The following is a 19,727-nucleotide window of genomic DNA, read 5'->3' on the forward strand; positions in this document are numbered from 1 at the left end:
GACATGCCGCTTTTTGTATAATTACATATTTTTTAAAGGGCTTTTTTGGTTTAGTGCAAGAGGAAGTGCAAAGATGATGAAAGTCATAGAATCATAGAATCGTGGAGTTGGAAGGGAGCCTAGGGGTCATCTAGTCCAACCCCCTGCAATGCAGGAATTATTCTCAGCTCCTGCTTTGCCCCTGTCTTCTCCAAAACAAGGGAAACTCTGCTCAACCTAGCAAAAACAGATGAAGTGATAGAATGAAGGACTAGCAGCTCTAAAGTATAAAGTTATAAAGTATAAGAATACTTCTAGCATTTGTAGAACATGAGAAAAATACAGGCACTATTTTTCTCATTTTTCTATGAGAAACTATTCCTTTCACTGTTTTATTCTCCCCCACTGAATAAACTTCATTTTCTGTTGTCCCAGATGGCATAAGCCACACCAGAGGGTTCAAATTATGAGAGGAAAGACTTCTGATTGTCCAGAAGTCCAAAGGAGCATCTCAGAAGAGGTTGGACCTCTGAAACATTTTTCCTGCACTGGCAGAGGGCTGGGCTGGATGACGCTGGACCTCCCTTCCAGCTCTAGGACAATCCTTTACTATATTGATTGATAATCTTTCCCCCCCCCCCCCGTCTCTATCAAATAAGGACATGCAGAGAAAAACCTGTTGCAGCTCTATCAGAGACTTCACCACTGCTAACTCTTTTAAAACATGTAATTTTTATGAAGGATTACACATCCAACAGTGGAGTAACTTGCAGCCTTCTGTTATTAAAAAGGTCAGGACAGCGGACTGGAGAGGATCATAAATCTGAATGTTCCAAGGAGTTCCGACAGCCTCATCTAAAAGAGGCCACTTCCATTTAAACCCAAAATGTGTTATATTGTCTGTGATCTTGCTTCCTTTGGGCTTTCTGAGCACATTAACCAAGGGACCCAAAACCTTTTAGTTATTTTGTTTGTTTCAAGGCTAGTAACTCTGGAGCAGAGTATTGGACTTCCAAGCAGTAGTAATATACTACCAGTAACAGTCTACTACAGTAGTATTATAGTAGTATAGTCAAAATTCTGCAAGCTGGTTTTTTAAATATATACATAAAAAGGATGCTTACCACGCATTTGTATTCGGTGCATTATTTAACCAGGGTTTCCCAAACTTGGGTCACTGGCTGGTTTTGGACTACAATTCCCATTATCCATGACCACTGGTCCTGCTACCTAGGGATGATGGGAGTTGCAGTCCAACCACAGCAGAGGACCCAAGTCTGGGAAACCCTGGTTTAAACCAAACAAAAGGTGCAAAAGGTTTTTTTTCCAGCCTTCGCCAACCTGGAGCCCTCCAGGCGTTTTGGACTACAACATGCTGGCTGGGGCTGATGGGAGTTGTAGTCCAAAACATCTGGAGGGTGCCAGGTTGGTGAAGGCTCCTCTGAGCATTTATAAAACCAGCCCTTTCCCCCCTTCCGGTTCCCTTCACAAATCAGTCCTCTGCCATCTTCCCTTTCTTTCCCTTCTTCTTCTTCTTCTTCTTCAAACTGCCCTGCTGCGCATCGGCCTTTTTGCCGCGCCCTTGCGCCTGCTTTTTGGCTGGAGGACCCTCTACGGACGCTTGGCTCTGGCCGCTGCCTCCCCCTCGGTTCTTCCTCTTCCTTTTCCTCTTCTTCCCCGCAGGGGTGGCGTTGGCTGCAACAGTCGTGGCGGCATCCTTGCCGCCGTTCTCGGCACCGTTCTCCTGGGGCTGGCTTGGCGGCACCTTCTTGCGGTTCTTGCGTATCTTAGTGGCAGGGAGGAAGCCCTTTTTCTTCCGCTTTGGCGCCTCGGCGGCGGCTGGGTTCTTCGGCTGGGCCGGGGCTTTCTCCTTGACCGGTCGCCTGGAAATCAAGAGAATATGGTCCAAGTTGCTTTGAAAAGACACCGGGCAGAGAAACGGGCAGGCTGGATAAATAGCAGAACAGCAAAAGGGGTGGTGTGTGTGTATCTATGATGTGGCTTTATGGCGAGTTAAGAGCAGTGGCTCCCCACAACCCTGTTATTATGATATTTATACAGGGTGAGTCCTTTAAAAAAGGCCCCGTGGATACAGAGTACATATGTTCCATGGGGCCTCTTTTAAAAGACTGACCCTGTATAAATAAGTAAAGCTCATCTATTCCAGGCTTCCCGAACCTGGGTCCCCTCTGCTTGATTGTAAAATAAAAATTTATACACTGCTTGATTGTAAAATAAAAATAAAAATAATCAAGCAACAAAATTATCACTAAGAAAAATCAGCAACAATACAGTAATATGGCATTTCAAAACGTTAAAATAACAATAGACCGAAAGCAAATTAAAACACGCACCAACTTTCTAAACACCTGGATAGGGTCAGGGGGGTAGCGTGGAGCCCAGGCACATTTTTTTGGGGGGGGGGCTGACAGGGTGCATGGCTGCCCTGCTGCATCCTACTCACGTTGCCCTCTGCGTCCCCCCCCCCAAAGTGCGCCTGTTCGCCGGGCATCATATTTAACAGGCCATAGATTATGAAGCTGTCTTAACGCAGAGATGAAGACATCCCTGTGCTGTTCCAACCCAGGTTGCTATATTAGCAGCCTAGGCAGCTGCCTTAGACAAAGTCAGACCATTGGGTCCATCTAGCTTAGTGCTGTCGACACTGACTGGCAGCCGCTCTCCAGGGTTTCAGGGAGGGGTCCTTCCCAGCCCCACCTGGAGATGCCAAGGATGGAACGTGGGACCTTCTGCATGCAGAGCAATGTTCTACCAGCAAGCCATGTTCAGTGGCATTCTATTTATATCCCACCGTTCCTCCGAGGAGCTCAAGCAGGCAGACGCGGTCTTCCCTCTACTCATTTTATCCTTACAACCACCCTGCGATGGAGGTTGTTCCTGGCTGAGTGAGGATTTGAACCCAGGTCTACCATGCCCGTAGTCTGTCCACTACACCACAGAGGTTCTGCTGCTGCAGACCTCTCATGAGGTTTCATTTTAATGAAAGTAATACAGGTGAAACTCGAAAAATTAGAATATCGTGTAAAAGTCCATTTATGTAAGCAATTGTTTTCATTAACTACTGGAGTTTAATATATGAGACAGACTCATGACATGCAAAGCGAGATATGTCAAGCCTTTGTTTGTTATAATTGTGATGATTATGGCATACAGCTGATGAAAACCCCAAAGTTGAAATTGTAAATTTGGGGTTCTCATCAGCTGTACGCCATAATCATCACAATTATAACAAACAAAGGCTTGACATATCTCGCTTTGCATGTCATGAATCTATCTCATATATTAGTTTCACATTTTAAGTTGAATTACTGAAAGAAATGAACCTTTCCACGATATTCTAATTTTTCGAGTTTCACCTGTAAATAAATGCAAGGGCCAACAATGCGATTCACATCCGGCCAGGTCTCGCCCCAAAACAAAGCACGTACGTGACGCCCAGGAGCTTCATGACGTTCCAGTAGATATTGTCAAGTCGTGTGGACCTCCCGAAGCCTTCGTGCTGACTCAGCGCCTGCAGCACATTGCGCAGCCCTGCCAGATCCACGTTCAGCTTCTGGAGGGGAAAGACCGCAAAGCCAGATTGGTTGGCACCCGCCAAACACTGCACCCCAAGTAAGTCACGCAAACTGCAAATCGGGATCTTTACACGCTCACAAATTGGCAAGGTGTGGTCCCGACCCGGCAACGGAGCACTTACGTCTTCCTAAATGAAGGAGCAGTCATATGTCGCCATGTTAATTAATTTCGATTTCAGATACGTATCTAAGAGCAATTTAATATAAGCATATATATATTGCAGAAGGTCTTCCGAGACAATTATATAGTCTATGGCGCTCATCCTAATTCCAGACAGGAAAGTGAACTCTGCCGGGTGGTCCTTTCCCAGTGTCCCATTTAGAATATAGAGACCTAGTTTATAGGTCATTTGGGCTAGACAGAGACCTGCAAAATTTGACATTTGATCCTTTGAGGCTCGAGTTTTTAGTGGCCCTACTGCCTCCCAGTCAGGTGGGATTTGGCCAAAACGTGTGTATAAAGTTTGATTATTCGGTCCTAGTCTAGCATTTAGGTCCCTTCCCAGTACCACCATTGCACTGGGGTTCTGTATGATGAGATCTGCCACATATCCTTCCAACTCACTCCATTGGGCTCTGATAATATAAGCATATAAAAACAGTTTCATATACATACAGTGGAACCTCTACTTACAGACGCAATCAGTTCCAGAGGTCCGTCCGTAAGTCGATCCAGGTCGCTGGTAGAAGCGCCATTGTGTGCAGGCGCATTTGGCGGCAGCGCGCTTCTGTGCATGTGCAGACGGCGGCAGCCGCTTTTGCCCATGCGCAAACAGCAGAAGCTGCTTCTGCGTGTGCGTGAATCACGGCAAACCCAGTATTTACTTCCGGGTTTGCCACGGTCACAACTTGGATCGGGCCCAAGTAGAGGCGGTCGTAAGTAGAGGTTCTACTGTATTTGTTTCTTTCTTTTTTTTTAGTCAGATTCAAAGCAGACAAACCGGGATGGAAATCTCCACTTTAAGCGTCTTCTTGAAAAAATAATTTTAATGGATGCACAAAAGACAACAGAGGCAGCGGCTGTTATGGAATGAGAGAGGGAAGTTCCAGATAAAACATCTGTTGACAGAAGGCCGGTTGAAGCTCACTTTCAGACACCAGTCAACAGAAGCTGGCTGATTATTTGTGGACTGAAGCCAGGGCATGAATGGGAATGAATGGAGAGCGAATGACATAGAAACGTCCTTGCTGGCGTTCTTCATGGATGTTGGCTGCTGCTCGTTTGTGTGTGAGAGAATGGGAGGCTTCAAATGCGGTCGAGGCAAGTGGTGTGCGCGCATTCATGCAAACGCGATGTGCGAAAAGGGAAGCTGGCGGATATTTGTGAACAGGTGAAAGCTGAGGAAACTGGCAGGCTGAAGTTAGCGGGTGAAGTTGCTGGGCAGATGCCAGTGGAGGTGCTCTGGGTGATGCTGCTAAATTTCAGCCATCGCACTCACTCCCCCCCTATTTTTTCTTACTTCCAGGGATGTCTGAAGCCGGGCCAAATTTTCTCAAGACCACCCACGAAAGCATTGAAGAGAACTGCAGCCCTCAAGGCCAGCCAGCTTATATTGATAAGTAAAATCCTTTCTAAACACATCTACCGGTAGAGTCTGGTCTTTTTCTTCCAAAATAAGATAAAATGGGATATCTTATACCTGAGTTTTATGGTGCGCTCCTGCCCTTCACCCCACACCCACCCGCTTGGGATCATTACACACGAAGGATGTGCTGAGAAATGGATAATATGTGAGTAATCTGCTGCTGAGGTGCCCCCATAATTGTCGGGGCTGGGGAAGCTGTGCTGACGATTCCCTGGCTGCTGCCACTGGCTACAGATTGCTGGCGATTTCACAGAAAGACATGGTGTCTAAAGGGGGTGAGAAGGAAGCTATCATTGGGGGGGGGAGACTCAGTAGAAGGAAGCTCAGGGGAAGCTGGAGACCCAGAAGGGAAACCTGGGTTGGCTCCTTCCTGTCTGTGCTTGAGCTGTCAACCTCTCTCTCCCGCAAGGGTCCTGTCCTTGTCTCACCCACACAGCTGTCGAAAAATGATTTTTTCCACCGACAATCTAGCTCCCCCGCCCCCCCAAAAAACAAACTTCTAAGGATCCCTAAGGTCTTACAAGTGCTTTTAGTTATAGTTCCTTCATTGCAGGAGGTTGGACTAGATAACCCTTGGGGTCCCTTCCAAGCCTACAATTCTAAACAATCCACCAATAAATAAATACGCCAAAAAAGAAGGCAAAGGGTCGCCTTGCATAATAACAGTTAAAGAAGAAGGGGGAGGGGGGAATCAACAGATGAACTGGGGCTGGCATGAAGTTGCACTTGCTCTCCTGCAAGGCCAGAATAATGCTTAGCATATGCAGAATGCATCATTGTTCTCCTTCATGCCACTGCTTCCTTCCCCATCATCATGTTCGCTGCAAGGGAGATAAAATACGAATGATTCATTCATTGCTCGATTTCGTTCATTCACCCATCCGCTGAATCAGTCGCTCAGCAACAACTCATTCACTCTCTACTGGGAGATTAGCAGGGTCCAAGGGGGGGGGGTATGAGGGCCCGACACCAAGAGCTAGGTACACGTGTGGATGGGGGCTGGGTTTCAGAAGCAGTCATCAGAGGGAACACAGACAGGTAGTATGCAGGATGAGAGAAGGAAGCAAGGCCTTCTCAGATGGGCTAAGATGCTCCTCAGGGAGGAGGAAGTCCGGAACCTGGGGATTTATAGGAGTCGGTGGACAGGGATTGGCCCTGGGCTCTGCTGACTGAATCAGGAGGCAGGACTGATGCCATTCGCAGGTGGAGGACTCAAGGCTCAGAGCTGAGTCCAATTGGTTTGTGGTTGATACAAAGCGCTGGTGGTCCAGGAGATAAAGACACAGGACAAGGAACCAGGAGTCAAGACTGGCAGAACACGGAGCAGCCGCCGGGACCATATACCACCAGTCCTAAAGGATCCATGTTGGCTCCCAGTTTCCGAGCACAACTCAAAGTGTTGATGCTGAGCTTTTAAAGCCCTAAACAGCTTCGGCCCAGTATACCTGAAGGAGCGTCCCCACCCCCATCGTTCAGCCCAGACATGGAGGTTCTCCTCCGAAGGTCTTCTGCTGGTTCCCTTACTGCGAGAAGTAAGGTTATAGGGAAGCAGGGAGAGGGCCTTCTCAGTAGTGGCACCCACCCTGTGGAACGCCCTCCCGTCAGATGTTAACAACTACACAAGATGAACAACTACACAACTTTCCAAAGACATCTGAAAGCAGCCCTGTATTGGAAAGTTTTTAATGTCAAGTGTTTCGCTGTGTTCTGTTATAGTCTGGAAGCTGCCCAGCGTAGCTAGGGCAACCTAGTCAGATGGGTGGGTGTATAAAGAATAAAATTATTACTATTACTATTATTATCATTATCATCATCATCATCATCATCCCCAATGTACAGTAAGGCTTAATTTCCATCCAGCCTTATCTCACACCAAGAAACACCTATTCTCAACTACAAAGACCTAATGGAACAGCAATCTTAATCCAAAGAGGAAAGGTCCATATGATCAATTTACGTGAGCTAAGAGACTCCAGTGTCCCAGATAAAAGATAAAACCAGGCTGGAAGAGCGACATCTACCTGCTGAGTCACAGTTTTTATGAGGTAGCTCAGTAGCTCCAGACATTTGATGATCTTCTCCTGGTCCACCTTGACCTTGATCTCACCCACGGTCTTTAAAGTCTGAGAAAAAAGGAAGGAAGAAAACAAAATCAATTACCACGAAAATCATATCCACGAAGAGGGACCTCAAGACATTGACGTTATTTGTTGCGGTTTCCTCAGCATTGCTACAAAAAGAGAAAATAAGGCATAGGATCAGAAAACTATCACTCCAGAACATTAAAAATCTATCGTTAGAATCACGGCGTGAGAAAGTATGGAAAGTTACACAGGCAAAAAAAAACTAGTGAAGTTTTTTTCACAAAACAAAAGCAACTGAAGGAAATGAATTATGTTTTGTGAAACTTAAGTCTGCTGTTATTGCTTTTATTAAGAGAGAATGAGAGGAAAATAAACCAGTCCCCCCAACTATAACTCCAATCGCCTGCTAGGCCTGTTGGGAGTTGCAGTTCAGCAACATCCGGCAGGCCAAAGGTACCCCAGTCTTGGCTTAGGGATTGTCTCCAGTGGTAGTCCTCCTCAGAGAAAACCCATTGGAAATAATGGGCCTGACTAGCTTGGGTCCCATTCATTTCAGTGGGCCTATTCCTTAGGCGTCTCAGCTTCTCGTGAGTGGATCAACTCCGCAAAATCATCAGGGCCCCATAGGTCTCCACATACACCTGGGTTTTTGCTGTGTGAACTTGGGGTCAGGGGCAGTGGTGCAGCCCCATAAATACAGGAATTGAGGACTGGCAAGCGCTGAACTTTGCAGAGGTTCAACGAGACCCTTGGTCAGGCCCGGTATGCGACGACATGCGACAAAGAACTTTGAAGTTCCACGGCAGCGGGTCACGAGTTCTCTTCCTGGTCCCCTCCTCCCAGAATGCCTTGCTCTAAGGAAGGACCCCGCTTCCCCTCCTCAGAATGAGACAGAGAGCAGGGAGAGGAGTAGAGGCTGCAGAGGCATTCATTGCCCCCTGGTGTGTTGTGGGTGGGCTGGTCCTGTATTGGCCTGATCTAGCCTAGTCCTGTCCACTCTGCCGGACAGTGGCTCCCTGCAATCTTCCCCATCAACTGCTACCCAATTCATTCGGCTAGAGATGTCTCTGCAAAAGCAGGTGCTCCACCAGCCGAATTATCGTCTGTTCCTTTCGGAGGAGTTTTTAAGCAGAGGTTGGATGGCCACCTGTCAGGGATCCTTTAGCTGTGATTCTTGCTTTGCAGGGGGTGTGTGTGTTGGACTAGATGACCCGTGGTGGTCCCCTTCCAACGCTACCATTCTAGGAGTCAATGATTCTAGTAAAAAATGTCACTATGTTTCGTCATTCTGGCGAGCAATGCAGATTATGCTGTTTCCCAGAGAAGGAGGGGAAACAGCCGGAAACAAAGATGAGGATTATTTCAATTATTTTATTTAAGAAAGCCATGCCGCCACAACTCCCGGGCTCCTCCCTGAGTCAAGGATCCAACCCGTATCATCTCCGGCTGGTCTGACACAGTTTAAATAGCAGGATTGTTCTCTTCGGAAAGTGAGGCTCCCTTTGTCTCAAGGTCCTGCTGCCTACAGACAGAGCAGGCCTCAATATGCACACAGCCCTGGTCTTCAGTCTGCTCTGCGAGGAGCCACCAGCAAATCAGGGCAAGATCTATACACCAGAATCTACACTGGTGCCGAGATTCCTTGGGGCGCCAGGGTTTGCGGATTTCACTGCCCGGCTATGTTTCTGCCTACTTATTTATTTTACTTATTTGTTGCATTTATATCCTGCCCTTTTCTCCGAGGAGCTCAAGGTGGTGTATGTGGTTCTCCCCCTCCTTATTCAATCCCTACAACAGTGTTTTTCAACCACTGTTCCGCGGCACACTAGTGTGCCGCGAGATGTTGCCTGGTGTGCTGTGGAAAAAATTGAAAAATTACTTTATATATAGTCAATATAGGCACAGAGTTAAATTTTTTAACATTTTCTAATGGTGGTGTGCCTCGTGATTTTTTTCATGAAACAAGTGTGCCTTTGCCCAAAAAAGGTTGAAAAACACTGCCCTACAACAACCCGGCCTGGAGCCTCTTGGCACGCCCTTGCGTTGCCATGGTAACGCCTTCCCCTCCTCTCACCGCGCAAGGCCTGGTGCCCGGGACCATCCTTAGCAAACAGCTTACTGGATTCATTCCGTCTGCTGGAATGCAGAGGTGAATCTACAACTCCAGCAGGGTAATTCATCAGCTGAGTGATATACAGTACAGTGGTGCCTTGGTTTAAGAACAGCTTAGTTTATGAACAACTTGGATTAAGAACGCTGCAAACCCAGAAGTAGGTGTTTTGGTTTGTGAACTTTGCCTTGGAATAAGAACATGTTTCGCTTCCTGTTGAGTGTGTTCCATTTGTAAATTTGAGTCCCCCGCTTCTATGGGAAAGCACGCCTTGGTTTAAGAACGCTTTGGTTTAAGAACGGACTTCCGGAATGGATTAAGTTCGTAAACCAAGGCACCACTGTATTTCTAAGGTAGAGGACCCCTGCCCTCCACCTCTGTTTGCTGCCTTTGTGCCAAAAGAAAACCTTGCCGCAAACATCAACATTGAAATAAATAATTCCACTATCAGGATCCCAGACACGGATTGGCAAAAGCCAGGGTGTTTGGTCTGCAGAGGATTGATGCAAGAGCTCTTCCATTTGTGTACACATAAAGAGTATTTTTTTATATTATCCAAGCTTAACTGATGCTGCTGCACTCTCTCTCTCACTAACACACACACATACACACCCACACCCACACCCACACACACCCTCTGTTTTTGTCACAAGGTTCAGCCTCCCCAAGCCATCAAAATATGTCGCTCATTATTGGTTTTTGTTTTTAATAACAGTGATGGATTGAAACAGACAGGCCCCCGAAGCGATCCTGCGGATTTAAGCAAGGACAAAGCACCACGAACAAATCAGAACCCGAGCTCCGCGTATACTGAATAGCCAGCATTTGAGACGAGAACACGGGTTAGCTCGTGTCTCATCTTTCAAACTGTGCCCAAAGCAGCTCACAACAGAACATACACTTATTATCAAAACACAGTATCTGATTTGGGGGTAGAAGGAAAAGCTCTCCAGTTGCCTACAAGACGTATTGTGGTGTCGTACCTGATGCCTGCCAAAACATTTTTTTTTACAAAACACAACTCAAGCATTCAAAACCGAAAGGGGCAAACGCTGGGCCCTGTTTTCATATTTGCAGTTTCTTGGGGGTTGTGGGGGGGCTGCACACATGGCAGGGGAGGATGGGGAAAGTTCCAGTGTGGAAACGTGCATCCTTGCACCGATGGGACATGTTAGCTAGATCCTAGAACGCAGAAGTAGACCAAAAGAATTTAACCCCCCAGGGCCTATTTTCAAATGTTCCTCCTTAACAACCAGAGTGCCCTACTGAAATTAATGGTCCTAACCCGCCATGCCCATGAATTTCAAAGGGTCTACTCTCTGACAGGGATGAAGCCTTAGGGTGCTAAGATTCTCTGGTGAGCACCTTCTCTCGATCCCATCAATATCAGGGGTGCAGTTGGTGGTGACGAGAGACAGAGCCTTTTCTGTGGCAGCCCCCATATTGTGGGATTCCCTCCCAAGAGAGGCTAGACTGGTTCCCTCCTTGTTCTTCCTCCAGAAAGCTAAGACCTTCCTCTTCAGGCAGGCCAATGGAAACTCAGGTGCAGGCGATGCTGATCGCTGGGCTGCCATCAGGGCAAACTGTACTTTCATGGCTGGTCCTAAATGTGTTTCACTCTATTTAAACTATTGTTTTTAAATAGTTTTGTTTTTACGACTTTGTGTTTTTAAATGTTTAAAAAAATGTTGCGAGCAACCTTGAATCCCAACTTGGGAGAACGGCAGGATACAAATACATTAAAAATAAATAAAAATAAACCCATATTAAAGCTGGGGAGTTGACGGTTGTTATGATTATTTTATCATCATGCTTTTTGACTATTGATGCTCCATAAAATGTGCTCTTAATGCTGTACATCTCTTTGAGATCTTTTCATAAAGGGCAGTATATAAATTGAAATAATAATAATACTAATAATACTACTACTACTAATAATAATAATAATAATATATTTTCTGGAACCAATTTTGGAGCAAAGGCACAGAAGACAAGTTGCCTGAAATTGCTCAGGCGTTGTGGAGAACCTGAACCTATTGTTTTAATACTCGATTGGGAGCCGCCCAGAGTGGCTGGGGAAACTCAGCCAGATGGGTGGGGTACAAATAAATATATTATTATTATTATTATTATTATTATTATTATTATTATTATTATTATTATTATTATTATTATTATTATACTGAAGCACTGCCGACCCCGCAAATGGTATCCCGACCAGTATGAATACAAATAAGGTCAGGAAGTTCTTATTATGTAAGTGAGCAGAGAGATGCAGAGGCCTGCAGCTAGTTAGGATGCTATTTTAGGCGACTGTCACATATTCCCCCCCTAATAGCCTCTTTCCCCTCCCCCGGACTCCCTTTCCTTTGGCTTCCTGTTACACAACACGCTGAAAAAGGACGGCTCCCCCCGCAACCTGTTAACTCCTGCAATCATCTGTCTTGCATCACCTGCAGCAGGTGGACTAGACACTGTGCGGCCCTATTAAATTACAAGCCGGGGTGAAAAGGAGGGCACAGCAGGAAGCGAAAGGCTGCGCAAACTGGGCCCCAGCGAACGATTTAGCAGAAGCACCTGTCAAAGGGAAAAAACGGCTCCAGGTGTCCGTTTCCTGAGATTTATATATGAGAAAAGCAGGTAGCGGTGTTGGGTCCATTGCACGGAGAGAGAGAGAGAGAGAGAGAGAGAGAGAGAGAATATCTAGGAATAGCAGTAAGGTAATATCTGTGTTACAGCTAGTTGAAATGTCACTTTTGAGTTTTCCACAATGCTTCTTCAGGCTAGATGAAAAGAAAAGAGGAGGAGGGGTGGGCAAAAAGGGCAAGGAAATGTCTCTCTGTACCTTCTAAGATGGAGTGGGTGTTAAGCAAGCCCAATTCTCTCTTTTCAAAATAAATGTTATTGAGGCTGATAGAGAAAAATACAAAACTTGATATATTTTCCCATTTTTTTAACCAAACCAAGCCTTTTTATATAGATACAATAAAAACACAGAAGGGGCGGAGGAATAGAGAAGGGGGGGGGGAAGAAGAATAGAAAATAGGTTAAAAGAGAAAGATAGAAATATAAGATTAAGAAAGTAAAGAACTTCTGATTCTTCATCTGTCTACTATATAAAAACAATATTATAGTCCAATCCACTATAACACCCCACAAAGTCACTTTCTATAAACAAACATCATCTTCAATCCTCAAATCCAGATGTCATTATTTCTTTTTCACGACGCTAAAAGTCTGTGAGAGGTTTCCAATCTTTAGCAAACGTTAACAATGACTTTTCTCTGATTAAACATGTCCATTTCGCCATCTCAGCGAGTAAGCCTAATTCTATTTGACCATGCTGGGTTGCAAAATGGATTTAAAGACTGCAGCAGAAGAAAGTACAGTCATACCTCGTGTTACGTACGCTCCGTGTTGCATATGTTCGGGATATGCACTCCCCCCCCCCGGAAGTGTTTTCCGGAGCACACGGGAGCATGCGCGACCGCTGGATGCGCAGAACGCTTCTGTACACTTTGCGCATGCGCGCTCAAATCACGCGACTTCCGATTTTTCAGGGTTTTTTTTTTACGTGCGTTCGAGTTACACACGGTGACCCGGAACGGATCGCGTGCGTAACCCGGAGTTCCACTGTAATGGTCCTTCTCCCTTTGAAAGTATCATATACATCCCACCTCTGGCAACCTGGTGCCCTCCAGATGTTTTTGCCAACAACTCCCATCAGCCCTTGCCAAAATGACCTGCTAAATATTTAGAGGAATAGTTTGGATAAGGACTTGGGCCAACTATATTCTGTCCTGTTCTCTAATGTTCCCTTCGCAGTTTGCATTATGGAACTGTGGTCTTTTTCCATGGCCGTTGTGCTAAATTTCATTCACGCCAGTAGGAGTGGGTACAACACCAAACATGATTGGACAACACTGCTGCTACTCCCCCCCCCCCTTTCCACTTCCCGCACATGTGTGCCCCTGTTCCCAAATTCCCCTATGGCAAAAGCAGGAAAGACCTGTATGCCGGTATACCGCTCCAAATTTTGTCACTTTCTGAAATTTTCTGAGTTAATGGTTCCCCCCCACCCTGAAAGCAATTGATATGGAAATGGGTGCTAAAACTTCCACTATGGTTCCAGAAGTGGCTTTTACATCACAAGGAAGCTCAAATAAAATGTGCAAATTAACAGTTAGGGAAACATAAGGGAAATGGAACAAACTGCTGCATGAACACAGCCCATTCCTATTCCTCAGCAGCACATGAGTGCAGTTCTCCTGTCTACAGACCAGATAATACTCTCAAGACAGCAGTAGAGTAGAGGTATGAGATTTATCTGGGGGACGGGGACGAGACCAAACACTGGTTTTAATATCAGACTGGAACATCTCACCTCTTTTATCTGATTGGTGCTCTCCCTGATCAGCTCCTCCCACTCGCTTTCGGACAGCGAGAGCTTGAAATCCCGGGTCTGCAGAGCTTTCTGAAGAAGCACGCATGCCTGGGCCTGAAAAAGAAAAGGGTGGAAAAGCAGGTGAACTCCTAATGAAAACTGGTACAATATGGGAAGCGATCTCCCCACCCCACCCCTAAGTCTGTGTCTAATAGTAGTTTTGCAGGAAAGGGGGGCCTAAGTCAAGGAGATGGTGCAGGGGAGAGACTTACATGCCCTCCCAGAGGGAGACACCTGATCAAAATCCTATTTTGCAGCTGCTTCTAAGAGTTCATAAAACCGGCCAGGAGATTCCACCTCACATCCCATCACAACACACCCTAAGTCTCTGCTGTTCAGGCTAATCCCCTGAAACTTTAGCCCCCTGAGGGCACAGTGCCCTTCTAAATGCACATTGGGAAGTCAACAGGTTTGTCGCTGTGCAGTGTGTAAAACTCCCAGGCGAAAGAAACCTCAAACCCAGGAGATGTTTGCACAAGTACTGATTGCCTCTGGGCCCTGATCCTTGCACACACAGATAACCTAGCCTTTTAACAACCTGCATCTCGGAAGCACATCGGACACGGGAAGATTTGTTCATTTAGTTGGGCTCCTAAAGGCCACAGACAGTCATTCAATGCAGAGACACTTAAAGGTATTTTGCTTCTTTCTATCTTTGAACCATTGAGGAAATTAAGCTAGCAGGAGAAAGAAGATTAGGAAGAATTGGGAAGCGCTTCCAATTTTATTCCATCAGCTAGTGGCAAAAACTCCATCACCTACCAGATAATAAAGCCCAGCTCTGCAAACTTTGTGCCCTCCAGATTTTTTAAAAAATATTGTTACAATCCCCATCAGCTCTAGCTAGAGCACTCAGTGGTCAACGGGTGATGGGAGCTTCAACTCAAAGCCACCTGGAGGGCACCAGGTTGATGAACGCTGTGATATACCAGTTTGTGCCAGGACCGGACCCTGTCTCTGTGCAACTTCCGGGCAGGAGCTGTGGTTTTATTTTTAATCGTGTATCAGTGGCCAAGACAGAAGCCAGTTACAGGATGTGCAACCTGCTGACCTAAGAGAACACAGCCAGATTCTGAGACGGACCAAAAATAAGAGGGGGAAGTTGGCCAACCCTTATGCCCCAAAGAGCTCCTGAGTTTGGAGCAGGGTGGGGGGGTGGGTGTTGCTCCCAGAATGGGACAGAGCTGATGCCTAGTCATGGATTTGCTGGATGCAGAGAAGTGGTGGGAGGTACCAGCCGGGGAACCGGTTGTGGGATGATGTTGATGAGCGGTCAGAGGGAGGAGAAGACTGGGAGAATTGTTGAGTTGGAATAGACCCCAAGGGTCATCTAGTTGGGATGTCCAACAGGTTGATCACGGGAGGTCCTGCTCCCCCCAAAAAAGCTCAACAACTTTGGTAGATCACTGCCAGTTCTTTTATAGTGGGAGAAGATCGCAGTCTCTTGAAAGTTGAACATGCCTGATCTAGTCCAACCAACCCCCTGCAATGCTGGAATCTCAGCTAAAGCATCCATGAAGAAGAGTTTGGATTTGATATCCCGCTTTATCACTACCCTAAGGAGTCTCAAAGCAGCTAACAATCTCCTTTCCCTTCCTCCCCCACAACAAACACTCTGTGAGGTGAGTGAGGCTGAGAGACTTCAAAGAAGTGTGACTAGCCCAAGGTCACCCAGCAGCTGCATGTGGAGGAGCGGAGACGCGAACCCGGTTCACCAGATTACGAGACTACTGCTCTTAACCACTACACCACACTGGCTCTGATAGGTGGTCCTCCAATCTCTGCTTTAAAACCTGCAAGGAAGGAGAGTCCACCACCTCCCGGGGGAGCCCGTTCCACTGTCAAACAGCTCTTACTAGCAGAAAGTTTTTCCTAATGTTTAGTCAAAATACTTTGTATAACTTGAAGGCATTGGTTTGAGTCCTACCCTCCAGAGCAGGAGAAAAAATTGTACGGTGCTTTCTTATAAGGAAACCGCCCCAAACAATATTGGGAACTGTAGTTTAAGGGTGCTGAAAACTGTAGCGCTGGGAGCAGTCCCCTAACAACTCCCAGCACCCTCAGTTACCAAGATTCTTGGGTGCGAAGGGGGAGGGCAATCCATGACTGCAAAAGTGCTTAAAATGTATGGTGTGAACCAAAGCTTTATCTTGCACCTGACAACGTCAACTTTACAGTCTTAACAAATGTGTTAGTCCTTGAGATGCCACCTCTTTGTTCTTTCAAGCTGCAAAACGGTTTTGGGTATCGCTGGATGCCAGATACTAATAACGGGCATTCGACCAACGATTCCAGCGAATGTTTACGATTTTGAAAAACTACCTAGTAAACCTTTGACACCAGAATTTGCCAAAGTGGGATTCCAAGGATATGAAGTGTCAAGGTGAGACAGAAGTTCCCGCTCCACCTGCTAGTCAAAGGCTTTGGTGAAAGGAGAGGTGTCTTAGCAAAGTCCCTCATTGGCACCTCAAAGTTGCAACCTACCTGTGACCTTGCAACCGAGGCAAGAGACTCCCCTCAGGCTACGCTTGGTGGACTTTGCAAAAAAAGAAGAAGAAGAAAAGGCTGGTGTGGATTCTTGTCAGTCTCCTATCTTTAAAAAAAGCCTCTGCTGTCTACGCATCAAATGGCAAATATAATTCGAGCGCATTAGGGAAATTACTCAACCCTACAAGTCCTTGCAGACTGCGCCGGTACGTTTCCACGGAGAGAGTCGGCTGTTGAGAGACAGGTTAGCTATGCTCCGGTGAGCAATTCATCTGCTTTGCTCCAGGCGGAGAGCTCTCATTATCCCTCTTCCAACCTGTGGCAATGAAGATAAGGCGGCCAAAGCAGACCTTAGAAGGGCATCGCCTGAACAACCTAAGGAGGTGCAAGCTGGGCTTAAATAATTCTGCTGTATCAGACCTTAATCTGCCCGGCATCCTCCCCCCCCCCTCCGCCCCACAGTGGCCAATCAGGTGCCCCCAGGAAGTCCGCAAGCAGCAGCAACAGCAGCCTTTCCCATCGATGGTCCTCTGGGTATAAGGAGACAAGCTGCCACTGACTAGTGGCCCCAGACAGCCTCATCCTCCCTGAATTGGTTTGATTCCCTTCTAAAGCAGCTCAAGCTGGTAGCCATCAAGTTAACTATGAAGTAACACTAGAACTATGGTTTTCCCAGTAGTAATGTACGGAAGTGAGAGCTGGACCATAAAGAAGGCTGATCGCCGAAGAATTGATGCTTTTGAATTATGGTGCTGGAGGAGACTCTTGAGAGTCCCATGGACTGCAAGAAGATCAAACATATCCATTCTCAAAGAAATCAGCCCTGAGTGCTCACTAGAAGGACAGATCTTGAAGTTGAAGCTCCAATACTTTGGCCACCTCATGAGAAGAGAAGACTCCCTAGAAAAGACCCTGATGTTGGGAAAGATGGAGGGCACAAGGAGAAGGGGACGACAGAGGATGAGATGGTTGGACAGTGTTCTCGAAGCTACTAACATGAGTTTGGCCAAACTGCGAGAGGCAGTGAAGGATAGGCGTGCCTGGCGTGCTCTGGTCCATGGGGTCACGAAGAGTCGGACATGACTAAACGACTAAACAACAACAACAATGCCTGTTTAAAGTGGCTTCATGGTGCTTTAAATGGCTAGTGCGGATGTGGCCTTAATTACTGCAACCCACGAGATAATGTGCATAAACAAATACTGTACAAATCTACATCCGATTACTATAGCCTAGAATTTTTGCTAGAAGCTGAAAGCCAATTCTTTAATCGTCTTATTTTTGCAGGTGAGAAATGCAAAGAAAAGATATATATGTAATTGCAATGAACAACAATGACTGAACAACAACAACAACACTAGAACTTGCACACATCAGAGAAATAAGACCTGTGCTAGCAGCCAGAGAAGAGACTGACAACCACTGCCCTCCCGGACGTCTGTGTTTTGCTTCTGCTAGCCTCCTCTGGAGTAAGGATATGGGAGCCAGCTGCGTGCCATCTAGACTGGTGAGAGGATCCCTCCCCTCTGAACTGTATTTAAGCCAGGCTTGATTTGTTTGTGTGCTATGCAAAAAAATAGCAGTGTGAGAAAAGAATTTGGGCCAAGAGTACCTTAGGGACTCTGTCTGACTCCGAATACTCCTAAACGGCCTCAGCTCATTTATATGTGAAGGAACGCCGAGGGCCTTCTGGCGGTTCTCTCACTGCAAGAAGTAAAGTTACAGGGAACCAGGCAGAGGGCCTTCTCGGTGGTGGCGCCTTCCCTGTGGGCCGCCCTCCCATCAGATGTCAGGAAGATAAAGAATTACACAACCTCTAGCAGACATCTGAAGGTAGCCCTGTTCAGAGAAGTTTTTAATGTCCGACGTTTTATTATTTTTATATTTTGCTGGAAACCTCAGAGTGGAGTAGAAAAAAATATTATTATTATCATCATCATCATCATCATCTCAGATGATAGAGTCCAGGAAACACAACTAAATGCTTCCTGGACTCTACCTCGTCCATGAAACCTTATGTGTTATAACCTGTTTGGTTTCCTGAGTGCCACAAAGGCTCGTTTCTGCATTAAAAGAACTGAAATCTGGAGAGAGGGAGGCAAACGTGATGTCTGAGGAAAGGGGGGGGAGGTTGTGTGATAATACAGGCAGAATTAAGATCAATTGGCTGGCATAAAATTAAAACCACTTAAGTGTTTGCGTGGCCTGAGGCCAGGGTCCTCTCCATTTTGAAGGGCCTGAAGCTTTTGCCTCTTTGCCCATCTCGCCTAAAAAGGGCCACTTCCTTAAAAACAGACGAGAGAAGATTCTCCTATGCAAAGGAGGAAAATGCCAAATTAGGAATCGCTGACTCGATGGAAGACAGGTAACGTCACGCTAAAGGTTTCACGTTTAATACAAGCTCTATTTAAAGGGATGTGAGGGGGGGGGACCTCGTGGACCAGGGTAAAGCTGGGGAACTCTTTTTTTTCTGTCAAGGGCCACATTCCTTCTGGCGTGATCTGCTGGAGGCCACATGCTGGCAGTAGGCTAAACCACAAGAGGTAAGAGTGCCCCCTTTCCTCTCTTCTTTCTGACACCCCCTTCTCTCCCCACCCCTTAACTTAGGGGGCTGCAAGAGTGAACTGGCCACTTGCGGGGGGGGGGGGGGCTTTTTTGAAATTAGGCCTCACACAGGCATGAAGTTCCTCTGCAGACTGTGGATCAACTGCTCTCTCTCTCTGCCGAAACCTGCTCGCAGGGTTGTTGTGACCATTAACAAAGAGGGGCAAGACAGTGCACACACTGGCTTGATCTCTCTGGCCAGAAGAGTGGGATAAAAGGGCAATCAATAAAATAAGCTCTAATCATCACTGAAAGCGCTAATTGCAGTTCAGAAAGAGAGAGTAGGCAACACTAACCAGAGCAGGGTTATATTTTTTTCCCCTTTGAAAAGAAAAACCACTTTATTGCCTCTCATTCTTTATGCAAAATGTTCCTTGATTAATTCTCCCTTTACCACCTGCTGAAAAACATCTATGGTGAAGGCATTCAACTTCAAATGCGTTCGTGCAACTGAGTCATCGCTTCACTGCCGGTGTGGGCAGAATCGAGCACTCACGCGAGGCGGCTTTCCCCCCTCTTTTAATTCCATGCTGTATGTTAGTCATAAGACGCCATGTGCTGGAGTGTAATTAGTTTTTAGTTGCTGGGTGTTTTTGTATTTTTGTATTTTTCTTTTTTTTTTATCCTAGCAAATCGAGGAGTCTCAAATAAATCACCTCTTTAAAAAAATAATCAGCCAGACTCTGTTCCATCTTATTTAATTTATTTTAATTTATTACGTTCATATTAGGGCTGGGCTACATATTGTTTTCAACATTGTGATATGTCACCAGCTAAATATCGTGATATATACCAATACATCACAATGTCTGAAGTAAGGATGGAGCTATGTAGAGA

At 46.2% G+C, this 19,727-nt stretch overlaps 1 protein-coding gene across 1 annotated transcript in view; it reads right to left on the reverse strand.

Moving 5' to 3' along the window:
• Positions 1 to 1,379: 1,379 nt before the first annotated feature.
• MYBBP1A (MYB binding protein 1a) overlaps positions 1,380 to 19,727 on the reverse strand; it is a 45,235-nt gene continuing 26,887 nt past the window's right edge. The window contains 4 exon segments of the mRNA XM_033171674.1: positions 1,380 to 1,862; positions 3,429 to 3,553; positions 7,183 to 7,284; positions 13,740 to 13,853. Coding sequence (XP_033027565.1) covers positions 1,472 to 1,862; positions 3,429 to 3,553; positions 7,183 to 7,284; positions 13,740 to 13,853 — 732 coding nt within the window. The 3' untranslated portion in view covers positions 1,380 to 1,471.

The sequence above is a fragment of the Lacerta agilis genome, chromosome 15, assembly GCF_009819535.1.
Source record: "Lacerta agilis isolate rLacAgi1 chromosome 15, rLacAgi1.pri, whole genome shotgun sequence".
Classification (NCBI taxonomy): domain Eukaryota; kingdom Metazoa; phylum Chordata; class Lepidosauria; order Squamata; family Lacertidae; genus Lacerta; species Lacerta agilis.